This window comes from Siniperca chuatsi, linkage group LG13 (assembly GCF_020085105.1).
Source record: "Siniperca chuatsi isolate FFG_IHB_CAS linkage group LG13, ASM2008510v1, whole genome shotgun sequence".
NCBI lineage: Eukaryota > Metazoa > Chordata > Actinopteri > Centrarchiformes > Sinipercidae > Siniperca > Siniperca chuatsi.
Genome location: NC_058054.1, coordinates 16091970 through 16113201, shown reverse-complemented (window position 1 = coordinate 16113201; position 21232 = coordinate 16091970). Strand labels below are relative to the sequence as shown.

General features: G+C 42.9%; 1 protein-coding gene across 8 annotated transcripts in view; it reads right to left on the bottom strand.

Annotated features, from left to right (window-relative positions):
* LOC122886643 (ephrin type-B receptor 1-B) overlaps positions 1-19912 on the bottom strand; it is a 153104-nt gene extending 133192 nt beyond the window's left edge. For 4 of the 8 annotated variants that reach the window (XM_044219075.1, XM_044219076.1, XM_044219082.1 and 1 more), the window contains exon 1: positions 19621-19910. In XM_044219075.1, the coding sequence (XP_044075010.1) occupies positions 19621-19681 (61 nt within the window). In that variant the 5' untranslated portion in view covers positions 19682-19910. Of the gene's footprint in view, positions 1-19620 lie in introns of all 8 variants that reach the window. The other 4 variants (XM_044219079.1, XM_044219080.1, XM_044219083.1 and 1 more) reach the window with 3 other exon arrangements.
* Positions 19913-21232: the final 1320 nt, after the last annotated feature.

Here is a 21232-nt window from a genome sequence, read left to right as displayed (position 1 = left end):
TTCCCTATCTTGCTCCATCCTTTTCTCCTTCCCTCTTCAATTGCAGCTCTTCTTTCCATTTGAAAATAAACACTGTAATCCTGAAACGAATGAGGGACATAAATGGGTACTTGGTTTATTGTTAACAAATAGTCTACAACATGGCAAAGCATTCATTAGGACGCAGAGGCAAGGGCCGTTTACTATGGCCGTCCAGTGGAGAAGATGGAATTGGTAGAGCAAAGATAACAGCTGTAAGATAACAAAGACAAACCTGCTAACACAGAAAGACTCAGAGAGGCACCCAGAGATCTGAAAGCCATTAACTCTGGTGCTGGCTAGGAGGAATGGGGTCTGTGATGGCCTATTTCTGTGGGCTCTATATCTCATCAGGGGCTCTCACCCCAGACTCCATGTTGTGTGATTTATTTGGCCTCAAAATCCTTCTCTCTTTTTTTTTAAATCAAGTGGGTGCATGTGTAAGCCCAGTTGTGCAAACCTGCCCCATCTATGTGTTCCATCACCCAAAGGCCTCGAGCCCAGTTGTCATGGAGATGGGACACAGGTGCTCCAATGGCTCCCTAGACACTTGTGATGTCATCATGGAACAGGAAGAGGAAATAGTTCTGTTCTAAATTCCCCTTGCATACAGAACTACTTAATCTTGGCCCCAACATTGTTATGACTCAAAACTTGAGCCTCAGCAAATTTCTGGGTCACTAATCTATGTCATACTATTGAGCTTGTTTCACAATGGTCCATTCACTGTGCACTTCAGGCCTGCTGGTAAGGTATAGCATCCGGACACAGCCAAAGACTCTATAATGAGACCTAAAGCAGTAACTTTTTTTCTGGCAGGTACTCTCTTGACAAAATACAATGCTGACAGATGACCACCACATTCGTGCTAAATGTTGATGGGAGTTGAGGTCTTGAATCAGTGTCAAATGATTTGAGTACATTGACACAGGCTATTCAATAAAAAAAAAGACTCCTGCTCCATGTGTTTAATCATACATAAAATTTCTACATGAAAGAATTTCAGATGTTTATGGAATCCATTCTCTTGTGATGATCTCTGTTACTACACATGCACTAACACAACTGAAGAGTAGGCACTTGGCAGAACAGGAAACATGGGGTTAATGCCCGCCTGTCCTCAGGTCTCAAATCTGAGGCAGGAAATGAGCTGCTGTGTCCACCAATCACTTTAGATAATGGAGAGATTTATTAGAATGAGGCTGCTGCTGCTGTGCCAACCCTAATTAATTTACCTGTGTGTATGTGTGTGTGTGAGAGTGAGAGAGAGAGAGAGAGAGAGAGAGAGAGAGAGAGAGAGAGAGAGAGAGAGAGAGAGAGAGAGAGAGAGAGAGAGAGAGAGAGAGAGAGAGAGAGAGAGAGAATAAACGAATATTTCCATGTAGGTTTATGGGTAACATTTATTTTGTTGAAAGCAGCAGGTTTCAACTTGACTTGCACTCCCTTCGTTGTGAGACAATGTAAAACATGTGGGTTTGGCAAACCAGACACCTATAGATCAGACGGCCAGGCCCAGCCAGATGGCCCCGGCCAAGCATCCCTTCTCTCTGTCAACCTCATCACTAATTACCATGTTTACATTGGGCGCATGTGTCTGTGTGCAGGTTTAAGAGCTTCTAAATTAGCAGAAAGATTAGTGAGGTGCTAGTTGAAACTGCAGTGCTGCAGCTTTTGCTGAACCCTCACAACTAAATGTATTAAGTGTGACGTAGTCATAACTGGGCAAACAATGCATTTTGGATGTTTTAGGCAAATAAGATTATTACTCTTAACTTGCAAGTCGACATTAAAGAGATATTTTATGGCAACATAAATCATGCAGTTTCAGAGCTACATTTTAAAGATTCTTTGGTCCATGTTTTGTCCTGCGCTGTGATTCACCGCTACTTCTGTGTTTGAACATAACAAACAGGTTGATGCAGCTTTAGAAAATAACCAAACTCAACTGTGTCTAGCTGGAATTCTTTATTCATACACCTGGAAAAAAGAGGTTTATCAAGATGTGCTAAAGAACTCCCTCACACACCCTACCACTCCCACATCTACCCTGCTGCCTTTATAATAGCTATTCAATGAGAATGACATTGCCTCATCTCCTCTCTGCTAAATCACTGCCCTCAGTTTCTCCATGGGTGACCAGTTCTTTTCTCCTATCAATCTTAACTTCTGCCACCACTTATTTTGTACCCCTCTATTTTATATCAAAATGTTCTGGATCGCTCTTGGTTTCTCAATTACTTACAGTGAACCCCCCTTCTTTTTCCCAACACCACATCTCACAATTTCAATCTCTTCCACACTCTCTACTGTGCTGCTATATGAGCCTGGAACCACAGCAGTGTGATGGCTAACAGCAGGGGAACATGTTGAGGGTTTACTAAATGTTTAACATACAGTCAGAACCGGGCACCCAGCCAACAAGCTTGTTTTATTTGCAATAATGGCTTCCTCTTAACAAAATATCTGTTGGCGGAGGCAGTTGATGTCTGTGTCTGTGTGTGAGGGAAATTTATATATGTCAAACATGAGCGGCCATAACTTGTGACTAAAGATACTTTAACCCGCTCATCATAGATCTTTTATTATGTGTGTGTGTGTCTGTGAGTGATTGTTTTTTGATACTGTGCTACCCCTCACAATACATCTTCTGTAATGGCTGGCTGACTGGGCAGGCCCCCTTCTAGATGGTGGGGTGGCATAAATCAGAGTTGATTTGGCTTCCTGCCACAGATGTGTCAGCTCACCCTGTCCAATGAGGATCCAACAAATAGCATTCCACATCACTCACATCACACTCCATAGATCTTCCAGGCAGCTACAGTATCCCTCTGCCTTTTTAAGACAGACTCCCCCAGACCTCTGGTAGCGTCCCCCCCCCACACACACACATCACTCCTATGGATTTGCTGCAATACAATGTCATCTCCCTTCCTTTGGCCCCTCAAATAGGCCTGTCAGAGTATTTCCACCAGATCAAAAGCCCAGATGGCTACAGTCAGCGGGAGCAAGAGGGAAAGCCTCCAGTATAAAGACTGGAATGGAATCAGATGACATGGAATATACTGGGTTCAAAATCTCATTGTGCTGCAAGAACATAGGGACAGATTCATTCATGTGCAGATCAAATAAATGTAGCAGGATATGGCGAGGAGAACATGAGAAACAGAGAAATGGTGACGCTGAGAGAATCCCTTTTTCCCCCAGGCCATACCTGCTATTCTCAAGTCGCAGTTGTTTTTGTGAGGGGAGCAGAGCATTGGTCCCATTTCTGTGTAAATGTGTGTCTGTGCATGTGTGCTTGCTGCCATGTCTGCTTGCTGTGTGTAATTTCTCCAGTGACCATGACAGAGAAGCAACTGTACAAAGTGTGCAATGACAATGTGGTGTGTGTTGTTCATGCTGCTGCTCTCTTCCTGCCTCTGCAGTAGGACAAGCAGATTGATGCTACAGCAGTGGAGCACTATTTCGCTAGCATGTCAGGTCACTGGCTGCACTCTGTGCCTCAGGAGAGAGCAAAAGAAGAACATGGTTCCCTCTTTGTCTATGTCCTTGTTCGCTTTCTCTTCCTCTTTCTGTCTCTCTTCCTGACCACAGGCTTTTCTTTCTCCTCAAGTTAACAAGTTTTACAAAGTGCCACCCGTCATCTTCAGTGTTTGACTCCCTGCAGACACAGCAAGTTTCCCCCAGTGCATAACTTCTGCACAACACACAACACAGGTTGGCTGAGCGGCTGAAGTCAACAGGATACAGTGCAGCTCGGTGAAACGTGAGAGACTGCAAGGGCGCTTTGTATCGAGCCTCAAGGTAAACACTGGAGACCAAGTCACTGTATTAAATTATTAGCATCATTGATATCGGCACTGCAACAGTCATTTGATTTAGAGATGTCTCATTTTCAAAAGCAAGGAATCTGTACTTTGTTGTCAGAGGATCTTTGAACATCAAAAGAATCAAACACTGATATGAGAAGCGCAAATTAACTAACATGCACACACACACACACACACACACACACGCCAACACTGGGGACAGTGCAGAACATCTGTGATCAGCATTAGTCAGATGGATCCGCTTGAATTAGCATGAAAATCCAACTAGCAGACAGCGATAAAGACGAGATTCTTTCGGCACATAGGGAAAGAGGAGACCGACAGACAGCAATAGAGAGAAACGGGCCAACAGAGACTGGGATGTAACCAAATAGTTTGATATTTTCACTCCCAATGAGCACTAGCTCAGTTTTGTTATTTACTTACAAGGGCAAGGCAGCGCGCCTGAGAACATGAATATAGTTTGAGCAACAGCCTGAGCGAGAGGGATATTAGATAGATAGGAAGGAGAAGAGATGGAGTTCAGAATAAATAGGGAGGGGAGGAAAAATGAGAGAGGCAGACAGGGGAACTCATTAACTTCTCTTTAATAAAGCCCAAGTCACATGGGGACCCTTTTATTCCTTCATCTATCCAATCTCACACACACACACACACACACACACACACACACACACACACACACACACGCAATACGCTGTAGTGCCACATTGATCACCTCCAGATTACCACACAGATAGTGATCATAACCACATCTCCACAATCATTTGACTCACATTAAAAATCACTAACTAAAACTTCATTAGTGATGGGATGTACCTGACAAACCTTTGCGCCTCTAAAGTTACTGCAAATCATTGTCAGCGCTGACAATAACCTCTCCTCTACTTTATTCTGTGAATAAATTACTAGAGTGCTGACAGTGAAGACGCTGAATGTAAATATTTTGTAGGCTCAACGCAACTCTATACCATAAAGAAACTCAATATCTTAAAGCAACAGCACACACCCTTCGAGAAAATCTGCAAATATCACAGAGAGGAAAAAAATGTTTCAGCCCTTTTCTATTTGCAAGCCATCTTCAAAGACTAAAAGGGAAAAGCATTTCCATGATAAACATTGAAACTGGCACTGGGCCCAGTTCCAGATTCCCTTTTGTCGTTATCGTTTGTGGGATTCGTTTGCTCTGACTCGGAGGCATAGGAGCGGGATGGTTGGATACTATAGGGAAGGAAAGCAGGGATTGTAGCATTAAAGCTTCTTCTATATCTGAACATCCATGTCTTCCCTAGGGGCCAGACAGCAAGGCTAATTTAAGAAGCGTGGGCCCTGTCAGCTGTCATTAGCATGCGCGCTCACAGACACACACAAACAAAGTGGGCACAGTTATCCAAAAACACACATAGCACACATGCACTCGCTACACAAAGCTAATTCCAGAAATGTGGGCAACTGTCAGAAGCCATCATCTGAGAGTACAAAGCCAACCAACATGTTACACAACCTGGCGTTCTAATGGGTGGAGGGAGGGTGATAGAGAGAGACAGACGGATGGAGAGAGAGAGGAAGAATAATTTATTAAGGCTGAATAAGAACACAACAAACAAAAACAGAAAATAAATTTCAAGTGTTCAAGTATCAATCCCGGCAGTGTGTGAAGCAAATTCTATATGACACTTTTGCCATGTGAAAGTGTGTTAATCACATGGGCGACTGTTTGGGTTCCCCAGGAGTAAAAAACATAGCAGAAAGAAAGACAACAGAACTCCTACACACTATGGGATAACAGAAATCTTGCAGGTTCATTGAATGTCACACTGTGTAAGATGCGTCTAATTAAAATCTTGGTCACAATCTGTGTCAGACTGTACATATACATTGTTTATAAGTATTTGTGGGGCATTTTATGCTTTTATTTGAGAGTCCACAGTAGAGAGATGACAGAAAATGAGGGGAGAGAGAGATGGGGAACGACATAAAACAAAGGTCCCCAGCCAGACTCAAACCAAAGACTGTGAGGTTCATGGTTGCCATCTTAAATGATTTTTGAGGCATGTTAAGATTGTGTGATGAATGCTTAATGAATTTTAACGCTACAATGTGAGTAGGAAAATAATTTGTCATTTTATGTCAGTTGGTAGTAGCAGTCAAATTGTGAAGATTTGGTCTTTCATTTCTGAGACGGTCTGAACTTTGGCCGCCGGTCACCAGTGCTCTAAATCTGCCATCGGCAGACGAGTCTCACTGAGCTAGGAGCACTGTTTTTACTGTTTCTCGGTAACTGTGAGCAGGAATTCATTTTCCCATGATACTGTATGACATTCCTCAAGCAGATTTCCATCTCATCGTCACTGTATGCACGATCGCTCATTCACTCATATGATACAACTTAGGGGTTTGGCACTGAAATACATTAGCATTTTAGAATATATTAACATACCCAAAGGGAACTGCGGTAACATTGATTACAAGTAACCACATGCATTTAGATGCTGCTCTGCCTCTGATCACACACAATATGTCACTACACCCTTCCCCCCTTGAATACACACACACACACACACACCTTGTCTCAGTGAAGCAGTCCCACCCCCTGCTGCGAAGCAGGTGCCGTGATATGATTCTCTCTACCTCCATGCATGCTGACACACACGTATGCACACAGACACACACACACACAAGTACATGCACACACATACAAATGCATGTCTTCAAAGACAGAGCTGTGAAGCAGAGGTGACAGGTCTCTGGTTCCATGCCATCTTCAGCAAATGTATTGCTAATTGCCATTCCCCCACTGTTAGAGAGCAGCATGGCTCCAACATGGGGTCCATATGGACCCCAAGATGGAGTCATCTCCTGCCCACTAGAGGATCATGGGAAGAGAGAACAACCAAGTGGTGTTTACTATGATATGTAAGACACCTGAACAAAATTTACAAGGAAAATGTCTAGTTGTCAATTAATTTGTGTATTCAGCCTCAGTACATGAACTCATATTTGGCAGCTGGGCACAGGCACATGTAGAAGCTGGTGTTAGTATGACAGCTGATTAGAGAGATCAGAGATTTGAGTGTGACACCTCTAATGATCTCTTCATCGGATTGACGGGTTAGGCAAGGCTCCAATTCACACATCTTGCACATCACAGAATGTGGTGCATATACAGCAAAGAGGGTCAGTGTGTCACATACACACACTTCACACAGACACACAAATACGCCACACACACTGCTCCACTGAATGTTAGAAAAAGACTATTTGCTTCCATACATCCCTCCTGTGACTTCCAGAATATTCCACTATTATGTTGGCCCTAGCAGGGCCATTTCCTCCCCCAGTTAGCCTGTCATCAGGGCATTGTACTGTATTGTCTGGGAGCAAGCCTAAATGGGGCCCTTTCAGGGGTATTTTCAGGTACTTTCATGGAAGAATGGAGAGGATATTCATATCACATTTCAGTTTTTCTCTCGCTGAGCATACACAGACACGCCTGCATTGACACACACACACACACACACACACACACGCAAACACACACCAGCACTTCCTTTGCTGACCCAAACGAGGGAGTCAAGTACATTCCAGCTCCCAGTGATTTCCTCCATCTTCTTCCAACAGACAGGATCCCATTACAAGCACCAGGCTGTTATCTCTCACACAGGCAGCAGCAAACATTGTAATACACATTGCAATGGGAATGTCCTAAACATTTTCATCTTACACTTATTCTTCTGGAAGAAAAATACATGACCATTTTATTGAACCTCTGACATTGACAGCCGTTTCTAAAACTGTTCTTGCAAAAACCTATTTGATTAACCTGCTCTACTAAACGAGGGCAAACTGATCAGTCTGGATTTCTTAAAAGGAACTGGCATGCTGCAGCAAGCTTCTTCACTCTCACTGATCCATCTCGTGATTATTGGCAATTATCTGTCAATTAGCAGGTGCTGATGTCACCACAATGTGAAAGGCAAAGCAATCAGGAGCTGTTAGCGTAGAAATGTTCGTCCATACTAATGACCCAATCTACTGTCCAGCTTGCACAGAGGACCCTGTGTGTGTGTATGAGTGTTTGGTCCAGTAACTAATCTCCAGTGTGACTGTAGCAATTACAGTGGAGCAGGCCTGTCAACACTGTTTCATGTCTACACTGCTCAGTAGTTTCGGGGGCTCCTAAATAGGATACATATGCCACTCAAAACGACCTTGACTGAAACGCACTTAACCCCTCCTTCAATAGCCCTCTTTCCACCCATCACCCCAGTGAGGTGCCCCATTTCTTTGAGTAATATTAAATCTGGAAAGAATGTTCAGGCAATATAATAGAATTTTGATAATTTCGCTATTAAAATGATCTGTGCTTAGAGAGGTGGTGGACGTACCCCCCAAAAGAAAATTAGAATATACAAGGGGCAGAAAAGTTAAGACAATCTTTGAAATACATGTTAAAAGCAATCATTACAATTCTATTATATTACTTAAACTATAAATGTCCTTGAAGTGATTTTTTTGTTTTTTGTTTTGTAGTTATACTTGCTAACTTTGGGACATTGTTCTACCTGGGACAAACCCTTTGTTTGCCCTGTTAAATGTTTACAAAAACACAAAGAGATACTTAAGAGATGACAAATCATCCTTGTATCCACCAAATGCAACCAATCCATCAGACACACACTCGCCTCTCAAATAAACAGAGGACGCATACAACATCTGTCATTCCCTCCCCATGCTGTGATCCATGATATGATTGCAACGCTCATACGTCTTGGACGATTCACAATCAATCTCCAGAGCAAAGGCAACAGACATACAGACAGACAGTCAGAGAGACAGAGAGAGAGAGAGAGAGAGAGAGAGAGAGAGGCTTCTTGTTTGCTTTTTGTCTCTTCCACTTTTTCAGAAGCACAATGACCATTCATCATGCTGCCGCATGATGTTTATCAAAGGAAGTAGATTTTCAAAGCATTACCTGAGCCTCAAATTGATTGAGAACATGTGCGGAAATGCAAGTCACGCTCCAGACTTTCTCCATGTTCTCTACATTTCTCTACTGTCAATAATAGCAGATAGAAGGTGTCCTCTTTCAGCCAATCATTACCAGGTGTCTGAAAGCCCTTTTAGAGCAAGCTGAGTGATTTTTTTATACATGCTTGAATCTGCTCGCACAAACATACCCACAGACACTCACACAGTGACCTTGTCAGGAGGTATAACCATCACATGAAGACAGCATTACACATATGTGTCTCTCTGTTCCACCTTGGGTTAGTTAAGTCCACATATCAAGTAGCCTTCATAATGTGAAAATGGATGATGGGACTGTTCGAAAAGTAAAGGCAAACCGTTCAAACCTTGAAAATAGCGTAAACATGGCTGGCACCAGGTGGGCAGTTGAGATTTTAATGGAGGCCCTTTATTCACTTACAAAGAGGGGAGTCATCAACACACACACTACTTCACACACTATGAAAGAAAGAGGACAGTATCAATACATAGTCACACATATCTTTGAGTGCAAAAACATGCAAGTATGCACACACATACACAAACACACAGACAGACTAAAACATTTCTTGTTATTTCATTAGATGGAAAAAAAACGAAAAGAAAAGAAGAACTACAAGCGTGAGTCACAGTGGCCTAACACACTCACGCACAGCTTTTAAAAAACATACAAATACAGAGACATTGTTTCTTCATCGCTCTAACTTGTTTAGTGTCATCTGAGGAAAGGAAAGACTAAAGCCTTGGCATGGAGAACACAAGCCTGAGAGACTGTCACACTACAACAAATCCCTGCATGACTCTGCTTGGCCATCTGCTTTTGTCAGGATAGCCGTTTTATAATTGGTATTACACAGTCAGTATTGACATTAACACAGGTTGGAACATGATATATCCAACTGAAATGGTTAGGTGGAACTGAGCAATGTGCTTCATTCAAACCTAAGTATGTTAATACTGAAATGATGCCCTTAAACATACTGTACTCAGGCATAAAAGTGATAACACACAAAAAGATATCCAAGATGCCCCTGTTAGAGATCAGTCTTATTTAGTGTGTCTACAAAAATATTCAGTGTTATAGGGATTTCAACAAATTCAAGTTTTTTGACATATCACACAGATTTACTATGCAATTATAAATATTAGTTATTATGTAAATAAATAAAGTTATATTATTACTATGTTAGTATTTATATTGTACAGTATTTCAAGTTAGATTAAAGGGTCATAAAATTGTGTGGTAAAGCAAAGTGATGGAAAGCAGACCAAGGAAATAGCCTATATCTCCCAATTGCCTATTGAAATCTTACATAGAAAAACAATACATACATTAAACTGCTTGGGCTTTAACATTTGATTCAGAGCTTTTTGTCTTAATGTGTTCAGAACAACATCACTAGAGAGGCAGCATCAACCTGAAAACCTACAGACATAATGAATTGATGGTGTGAACAAAAATGGCTGATTAAATGCTCAATAAATCATTAATCGAAAATGTTTGATAGACATGTGTGTTTGACATCATGATGAGAAACAGAGTTGGAGCCAAACATTTTCAACAAAAGTATTTTTGTTTAATGTACATGTTAAATTAAGTGATTCTCAAACCTGTAATGTTTGTTATGTGAAACTTGAAAATGTCGGTATGGTTCAGCTCTATACCTTGAAATACTACGATATGCAAATTACCATCATAATGATAATAGATATTTTACTGCACATCACAGACTCACAGATAAACTTCCAGAGTGGAAGGACAGGCTAGGACAGTCTAATGTAAGAGATTCTTAGAACACAATAGAATCAGACACACACACACACGCAATCTATGTGATAATTTGTGAGAATTGATTTAAAGAACAATATACACTCCCATACATACATATTACAGACTTCCTGTCAAGTTAGGCCTTTAGAAATCATTTATCATTTACTGAGCCTGTCGTAGAGATCCAAGGCTGTGCTGCAGTGCATTTAGATAGAGAATTTATGACAAAAGAGGTCAGCACTGGATATGTTACATTAATAATCTCACATCCCCTATATGTCAAGGATGTATCTTTTGATATTGTCGGAATTTCCTCTAAAACTGATGTGACACAGTTGTAAAACACAGCCAGGAAAACCACTGTACAATTACGTTCAGCTCAGCTTAGTGGGAACGTTTGTCATCTTGACAAATCATCAGCTGAGTGCAGCACGGCCATTGTGGGAAATTTGTGGATCTGAACGAGCACATCTGTTCGTTCCCGTCCACATTCCACTTTACCTTATTTAAAACTACCTGACTGCATGTCATATGCATGTACAGTATATTCCAGCAGTTCATTACCCCAGCTCTCAGAAATGGGCTGACTCCGCCCAGACATCACTGTCAATCTGATGAGTGGGTGTCTAACAGTGTGTGAAGCTCACATCAAAGGCATGCAGCTTTAAATGCCCAGCCTTGGGAGAAAGCAGGGAGGGGAAATACTTCATAGGAATAAGGGATGAGGAGGGAGGGAACAATTGGAGAGGGGCATGGATTTTATACGGTTCAGTGAGCCCCATTAGAGAACAGGTTTGGGTTGAGAGTGTATGACTGAGACTGCTATATTAACTAGTTGAATCAAGACATCCAGATTTAGCAGCAACCTTAACAAACAAGCAAATACACACACTACCCTCATTCACTGCACCAAACAATCTTCTCCACATCATTCATTATAGCTGGGATTTTTATAAAAAGGCAAATAACACTCCCCAAAGACATCCAAGGAGATGTACTCTCACAAAGATACACGTAGGAATACACACTCAAAAGGGCTGGATGTGCTTAGGGGTTAGCAGCCAGAACCACCAGCGTCCTCATTAGCACAAATAAGATCGTAGGCAGATACAGGCCTATCCCTCTCTCCCCCTCTGTCTCTTTGTCCCTCTTCGCCTCTGTTCTCTTGCACAAATGAGTCCTAATCCTTGTCTTCTAGCTCGCCTCTAACAAAAAGAATAGCACATACAGCTGTAGAAGGACGACACAGATGAAGGAAAACTACACCATCTTTATTTGGGAAATTTCTTCTTGACTTATTTGTTGTGCATCTTCTTAAAAGTACATCTTCAATAATAGTGGGCAAGATTTATGACCTACGGATGTTTGGTTGTGATGTGACCTCAGGTTGTATTACATTAAAATGAGTCCCCTTGACCCTTACTGTCATAACTATTCATGAAGGGGCGTGTAGGTCAACAGGCCAAAATGGGCTGGGATCAGTTTGTCAGGTCGGTTATCAAAACAACATATGAATATAATGCATATGCAAACTGGGAGAATATATTCAATTATATTGAATATTAAACAACACAATCTGATACTCACAATCTTTAATTTTCAACCAATAGACATTCCAAGGCTGGTTCCTATGTGTTTTTTCCCTGATATATTCTGTTTGCTTAAATACACAGAACTTGAAAGCCAAACAAACAACCTGTGACCTTGGCTCTTTTAGGGAGATGCCTCTTTCACCCCGTCAGTTTTCTAGTTGTACTCTAGCCAGCCAGCCGACTGCTGGTAGATCGAGATGCTGTCCACTCATTTCCCATTACCCTTTGTGCTTCAAATCAATAGTTAATTACCTCCAAAAAGCTCGCTTCTTTTCCAGCTAGAGAAGTGGACAGCACAGGGCAGGCAGAAATTTGCCTGGCAGAAGGATTCAGTGTTATGCAGGGTGAAAACTGTCCTCCCACCACTGCTGCTTATTGGCCCATCAGTGTCCCTCTCAGAAGCTGGCATTCCATTTTGCACTGCGCAGGCACTTCATTTCTCTCCACCAGAGAATTTTCATTTCTCATGCTAACGCAGACACACACAGTGAGACACAAATATTCATGCACAATTTCTCTCTATCTGCCACTCTCTTGCCAAGAACCCAATGTTTAATAAGAGATTACGTTTATGGTGAGGAGAAGGGCAGGCGAATGGTGAAATATGTCCACATGTCCTGAACCTGGGAGAGGCGTTGGCACTTACTCATTAATAATGGGACAGGGATAGTCCCAGGCCCTTAGCTCTCCGTCTCTACTCATTTCCTTTCCACACATCAAAGCTATGTGTGTGTATGGCTGTGTATGTGTGTGTGTTAGGGCTCTTGCACATTCACATCTGTGCTTGCATGTGTGTGTGTGTGTGTGTGTGTGTGTGTGTGTGTGTGTGTGTGTGTGTGTGTGTATGTATGTGTGTGTGCTTGTCAGTCCCTATGAGAAACAGCCTGTGGAGGAGCAGGCTTTTATTTAATCAGAAGTGGAGCAGCTTCCACCACCATCCGTAATTTCAGCCCTATTAACGTTCTGCCTTTAATTCCTCTGAGCGCTGGAGATGCAGCAACCTCTGGGCTGCTGATTCACTTAAAATGCAAAAAGTACCACAAAGTTGTTTTTTTCCTCTACAGTAGCAACTTCATATACTGTACATTTAGACTTGAGAATCAAGGGATTTGCTATGTAAACACAGTGATATGCAGAGTTTGAAGTGTGTAGTTACTAAGTGTTCACACACGCTAAACTGATATTCTTATCAGTTTGATTGTAGACTTCTAAAAGTTTCCCACGCATTGAAAGTCACAATCACAAAAACACTGCACCACTATACTCGCCTCCCCCAACTCCTTAGTCAGCCTATGCCCCATAGCTTTTCTGCTTGCAGCCTGAGCCTTAGAGCTTAAAAGTCAAATTAAATCATTCTGGGTCTGACTCAAAAACAGATCTCATTATAACAATCATAAATGAAGCTCTTTGTTCCTACAAGCCTGCAACCCCAACAGTCTCTTTACCCTCTTCCTGTTCCTGCCAATGCTGCGTCTATTACGTCTTCAGAAGGACAGGCTCATATTTCGTTTTTTCCCCCTTGTAGTAAACCCTATAATGCTTCATAAATGCATCTGTTTTTAACTAAAAAAAGTGTGGGGGAAAGAGGCAGGTGAGGGAGGGAGGAGGGGAAAAAAGAAGGAGAGAAGCCGGTAGAAATAATCAATTATTCCCAGGCAGGAAGGTTCAAGAGAGGAGATGGGAGAGATGGGGGTGTAGCTTGCAACTACTCTCAGATTTAATTAAAATGTATTAAAAAAAAAGAACAATCTAGCAGGCAAGAAGAAATGGCCAGGAAGTCGAATCAACAACAGGCTTTGTGGATCTGGACTGACTGAAGCTGATGTATGGAGGGTTGGGTTGGACAGGGGCTAAAGGGGCCATGGGGTGGAAGAGAAACGGTGGATATGGGGCTGTAAGCATAGAGGCCCCATGGAGCCAGACTGCATGAGCAGTGAGAAATAAGACTCGATAATCAATGCTTTCTCTTCTCGCCTCTCAACTCAACAAATATCGAAGAGCCTCCCCTTTCCTGCTGAATGAACAACAGTCACCCAATCTCTAGGACAGGTGATAATGGAGAGAAAAAAAGCCTGAGAGACAGACAAATAATGAGAAAAAGCATTTTTCCCACCACCATCCTTGAGTGGTGGGGAAGCTGGGTCACTGCGCCCCATCAATTAGCATTGCCATTTTCCACTAGATCTGGCTTGGAGGATTATCTCTAAGTTTGTGCTCTTGTGCACATCAAGCCTTGGTGAGTATGTCTGTGGGTATGTGCGTCTGTGTCCGTGTTGTGTGTTTGCCATTTGAGAGAACTGGCTTTACCAGGAAACAGATGACTCACACAGTTTGAGGTTGAACTGTGTCACGAGCGTCACCGCTTTCACTCCTGTGCTCTCATGTGTTTCGTATGTTGCTGATGCAGTGGGTCTGCTTATCCCCGAGATTGGACAGATAAGGCCATAGCCCTCGTCCCACAGTCAGCCACCTGCTCTGATAAGGGCCAAGCACGAAGCAAGACAGGCGGAACCTAACACTGCTGATAGCATCTCCGCAGCAAATCTCTGGACACAGGAATATGTGGAAGACACTGGAAGACAACACAGTGAAGGACATGAAATATCAGCACGGCGAGACAAAGAAAACAAGACCCAAGATTGGAATGGAATGGAACAGGACACACAAATACGCACAAACACACATATAGTATAGTGCATACTGCTCTCCTCTCTCTCTCTCTCCACTCTCTCTTGATACCGCTCATTCTCAGACGTACACAAAAATGTGCACATGCATACCAGCCCCCAACCTGCATCCACCATCTGGCCTTCCCAAGGCTCAGATGTCTCTTGGGTAAGGTGAGCTGTGAGGGGGACACTGTACATATGTGTTCTGTGTGCATGTGTGTGTGTGTGTGTGTGTGTGTGTGTGTGAGAGAGAGAGAGGGAGAAACAGAGAGATAATGAGGAGCCACTGATCATATTATCCAAGAGAAAATACGCACTATACAGTATACTGCAATTTTGTGAAAAACCATATTGTGAAGGAAAAAACTTGCACAGATCACAGATTCTTGCCACAATGCCTGCATCCATGCACAATACTTTCACAGAAAAGGTAGTACAACATATTTACAGCACTGCAGGTACAAGAGCTGTAGGCAGAGGTTTGCACTGGGGGTCGTCATAGCTGACTAGACCACATAAGCGCACCTTAACACCGAGTAGTCTTTTCACTGTGGGCAAAATAAAGCTTCCATTATAGGATGAGGCCATGTCTGCTGACCCTGCCAGCCATAATGGCTTTAGAACTCTACTGACGACACAGGCACCCAAACGTACAATACACACACCGCGGTACAAAACGAGTGGAAAATTGAATTCAACTTCAGGTGGTCCCAGGTCAGCAGTAGTGCCTGTGGCCAAAATACACTTGTACACTCATGTGAGCACTCACACACACACAATCCTGTAGCGCTTATATTTTCATTCTTCTCTTTTCTAACTATTTGACACGAGAGAGCAGCAATCTTGCATTCACATCCATTAGAGACTCAACAGGACTCTTTTCACAGGCTGTCTCCTCTGCACAGCTGGTGAGCTCATACGCATGCACAACTCACACCATCAAGTAGTACACTAGCTTCACAAAGCCAGTCTATAGCACTACAAGCTCAGTTTTCACTACTAGATTTAAACTGAGAATCATTTGAGCCTGACCACGTTGGATCCTGCAATGTGTTAGGATGATGATGTAACTTACCCCTCAAGAAAACTGCAAAAAGTTTTACTAGGTGTAAAAGATATAAAATGAAGCATGGCTGGCCTATTTTTTGCCTAAGACTGATTTTGGTGGATATTTTAGATGAAATGTGACATTTCCAAAACAGCCAACATGCTTTTCTGGTTTAAAAATGCAAAGCAATAAAAAATAACAACATTTGTCCAATCAAGTGCATGAAGGGTTCATGTGGATGTCTGAGTGAAGCAGAGAACGGTCAATCCTCTGCTGTGCACCCGACTTGAACTGACATCTGTCTCATGCAAATGCCTCTTGAGCCTTGCCAAACCAAAATACATGCAGCAAGATGGTGGTCTGGCAAAGCTGTGTGTTAGCTTTGCAAGGCTACTACTATACTCAAGTCTGATTAGAAAAAAGAACTCACCAAGACAATAACAATAATGTGATTCATTATGAATCCCGGGAGGCAGATTGACTTTTGTCCACAGTGAGGTCAGAGCAATGGGTCAGCTACGAGACAATGCCCCTGGAGCTGAGTCAGTGTCTTGCTCAAGGACATTTCAGCAGGGCCTTCGCTTGCTGAGACGGGGGCTAGAACTTGCCCTTCAACACTCCTTTAACCTTTCTAATTAATGTGCCACTCTTGCACTCCTGATTAATGTATATCAACAGTGTGATTCTGACATCTGCCGTAACTATCAACTGATGCTTAAGCTATAATTATTATTGTTTATTCAGGAAGCTACAATAATTTCCATTCCATCCACTTGACCCCTGAGGATGAGGAATTTCCATAGTATAGTACAGGTACTTAACACAGCATCCTTAGGGACTGGTTACAGCAAATTACTAATGTTCTCTTATCAAACTCATATTGAATGCTGCAGCTGTTTTACCCCAGTGTAGCACGGCACAAGTGTCTATGTCAAATAAGTGAGACAGCCCGGTGTTCGTTTACTTTCACAGCCTTGTTCAATTGCAGGCTACTAATTTGTAAAACATGCATACTGTATCTTTTCTGAAACTCGCTGACCTCCCTCTATCAGTCTCTCTCATCTTTTTATCTCCCTCTGTCCCTGTCTATCTTTCAACCGCTGTTTCATCCCCCTTCCCTCTATTCCTCTTCCCTCCACCACCCAGTTCCAGGCCATTAAATGAGCGGGCTTATCTAAGCCTAATTGGTTTAAGGGCAAACAGAAATAAGCAATGGTTCTATAAGTAGGGGAGAATTACTGCTGCTGTTGGCAAGAACCATCCGCACACCACCGAGAGAGTGAGCAGAAGAGGAGAGAAGGGAGACAAGAGGGGAATGGGGAGATTAGTGAAGAGAATTACTCAAGACAGAGTGGGATAGAGAAATGAGGGGGGAAAAGGGAGGTGTAGAGGAAAGTAGGCAGAGAGAAGGTGAAGATGATGGGGAGAAATGCAGAGAGAAGACAAATGAGGGTGAAACAGAGCACTGCACATGCTTCTTTTTCTAATGGCATGCAAATCCCCGTCTTCACTCTCCTCTCTGTTAGCCCTTTGCTTGGTCTGATTGCCCCTTCTATAACTTGTCAGTGAATGCATTTCTGTTTGCAGATATCATGTTGTCATGTGTGTGGGATAGTGTTTTTGTGCCTGTGTCGGGCTGTGTGTGTGTGTGTGTGTGTGCTGTAAAGTTCTATAATCAACTTTACACTCAATTAAACGGTTTTGGTCCTTCATCGCACCTCATTCAGACACACAAACACACACCTTTACACTGCGTACTCAAGCTTCAACTCTCCATCTCATTTTTCTTTAAAGCTCACCTGTCTCCCATCTATCCATAGTTCCTGCTTATGATTTTCATCCCACGGTTCATCAATGATGTGAGGAGGCGTTTACTGTGAGTGTGTATGCATGTGTTGGGAGTTCAAAAAATTCATACAATTCATCGTAAGTATGTGTCCATATGGTCAAGTGGTCAAGTCACAAACACACACAGATCTCTGACACTTTGTGATTATCGGCTGATTTGGACTCGTAATTAGATTAAGGTTGACAGGAAAGCCGGGGATAATATGGTCAATGGCTCCACTCTCTCTCACACCAACACACACACACACAAAATGAAAGAGCAACAGATTGGAGTTCAGATCAGTGAAGATTTTAACCTGCCCATGGGACAACCTCCTTTCAATTAGCGACCCAAACAAGGAAATCACTTTCATCCTTGTTACCGAGGAAACTCTGGGTCCATCTCCCTGCCCATCTGTTTCTTTCTCATCCCATCTTTTAGAGAAGAAATCCCACACCCTTTTCCTTTCAGGGAAATTTCACTCCAACCTCCTGTCCTTCACTCATCTATCTGAATTGACATTTCTACTGTCATTTCACACTGGGTAAACATTTGAACCTCCAAATATCCATCCTCGCAGAGGTAGCAATTTGGGCCTGGGCTTGGTATCCATAGCTGTGTTGAAATCTGATGAGCACAAACAAGAAAGCCACCATCGAATTACAGAGCACAGCCAGAGCTGGGAACAGTCCAGGAGCAGAGCTGTAAATGATTAAAGAGAAAAGCTGCATGTGAGAAAACTAATTTTTTTGTGCTTCTAATTTACTTATTTGTGCTTTTGGGAATAGATACAGACAGCCATGGGAAGCTGGTGTGTTCCTGTGCATGTTTTATTGGAGAGGATGAGCTACTGTGCAATAAAATGACAGAAGGCACTATATATCCACGATGCTGCCGGGATATCCATCCAGCAGCCAATGTCTGAGGCTACAGCACAGTGTTCGGTCCCCAGGGTCCCACAGCGGAAATGAAAAACATGTTTAACTGAGGAGATATTAGCTACTAGTGGCACTACACTTGTCCAGATGAGTGTGGGTGGGAAAGAAAAGAGGAAATAGGAGGAGATGCAGAAAGACAAAGACAGAGAGAAGGGAATGGAGAAGGAATGAAGAGAAAAAAATACAGGGACAGTCTAAGAAAAGGGGAGAGGCAGGGGAGTGTTTTTTTTTTTTTTTTTAATAGTAGTAAGTGGTTGATTGCCAAAAGTAAAGAAATTTACCCCAGCATACAATTCATGTTACAGGGAGACTTCCAACCAGTGCAATCCACAATTTAAGAGAGTTTGTCTCAGCAATTCAAAATGCCACAGAATGATGCTCAGGGGCTTGTCGTAATAGTGTTTCATATGTACAATTTAATGACAAAACGTGACAGAAATCCCTGGAGGTTTGACAGGCACTTACAATGTAGCCTTCGTTTCTCACTGAGCAAAAATTAATTGCTCATGGGATAGTAAGAATCTGAAATAACACGATTTATAGAGGAGACTCCTCCTGTCCCGCACTCCTGCCGTATAGAACGAAGAAGACTTAAGAGTGAGAAAAACTGATTTTAGCACATAAACAGCCACTAATAAACTACCGTATGCTATTAAACACATTTAAATCAGACAAAGTATCGTTCGTCACATGGACAACATCAGTGACAACCAGCGAAGCGGGAGGGCTGCCACTCTGAAATAAAGAAATAGCAACGACAATCTGCTGCGATCCACGTGTATGACATCCCTTGTATCCCTATGCCAGAGGCGCAGCACTGCCCAACGGGAAACGTTGCGAGCATCACCAACACAGCGCGTCCTGGAAAGTAGCATTTCCATATCTACAACAAGTATAATCCCAATCTCTCATTTACCTTCCATCGCAGAAGATGTGATGACCAGTACGCATAGAAGCGCAAACAAATCCACTGTCATGGCAGAAGGGTAGTCTCCACAGCCTGTCCCCAAATAACCAAGACGCACGGTGCGCGTCAAAAGAATCCTTCACTTGTCAGAGCGGTACTCCAGCAGATAGCCTGTGTTGTGAGTCACATTTCAAGCCGTAGTAAACAATGTGTGACAATCAGCACAGGGAAAGAACAGAGTGTAGGGACTGAGGGGTGCGAGGAGCAGGGGGAGGTGGCGGGGACCCGACATTGCCTGTTCACAGTCCCATTAGAGCGCCGAGGCCAATCACCGACTGAGATCTGAAACTCACTAACCAATCACCAGCCCGCCGCTCCGCCCACCTCACATTGTCAAAACACAAAACTTTTCCTTGACCTATTTGAAGCGGCGTCCGCTTCACTGAAGGGAAATAGCGCCACCATCCGGGTGACTACAACTACTGCATCCCAAGCACACAGAGCCAAGCCTACTCCCGTGGGAGACGATCTAAACGGCTGTATTCTTGCTCAGTGCTCTGTCAGCCTGTGGTTCAAAACAATGCTGCTGTTGAACTATTTATCAGGCTCTGTGATGCCCCATATGGCTTGATCATTTTCCCTTGATCACTTTTTTAGTTGAAAGTGTGTTCTACAATGAATAGTATCCTGACTTTGGACATTAAAATATTCATTTATAAAAATCACAAGGATGCCTTGTACAATTAAGACTCCCCAAAGCCGGATGAGCTAGGTATTTTACTCTATTTTCATTACTAAACAACAGCCTGACAGTTTGTTTGCCAACTCTCCCTCCCCACCCTGCCAAATGAGTAGACACCAACTAATACACCTGATACGTGGTCTGGCACCCTCACTCTCCCATTATGCTTACAGAAGAGCAAACCCATTTGCAATGAGAATGTTCTTTAATAGCTTTAGCAAATCCAAATGCACCTCCTAATGATATTAAACAGGCATTGCACATCAGCCCCCCCCTACCCATCTCACCTCTTTTGTGTGCGCGTGTGCTGCAACAGATGGTACACACAATGGGCTTTTCCCCGCAGGGACACAGAGGACCGAGGTCTGCCTCAGCAGAGGAAGGGGGCTGTTGCTGCCCTGTAGCCCAGAACCATACACCTGTCTTGGGCTAGATATGTCCCCCAAGTCCCTGGAGCTGAAGAATTGGGATGGAGTTGTTAATCTACAGCCTGAGTAGGCCTGGTTTTACCCGGGGCCACTGGATGGCCTAATACCGGTACTTCAGTGCTGTCCCTTCACAGCATACTGGCCCAGATACTTTTTACCTGCTTTACTTTTTATGTACTTAATGAAGAGGTCGAACAGTTGGGTTTTCAAAATATTATGTAGCTTATAAAACGAAAGCTTATATTTTATTGTACAGTTTGTTTTTGTGGATCTGAAAGAGGCCACACTTCACTTATAAGTATGTGCAGCTTTTTTTTCTCAACAAGCCTGAACTGTTTTCTCTTTTGTGCCCCTTTGTGATTCAACTCCTAACCTTTACAATGACAAAAATCAAACACACTGTAAATGAAAAGTGACTCACACTGAATAAATGGTTGTTCCAATTGTGGCA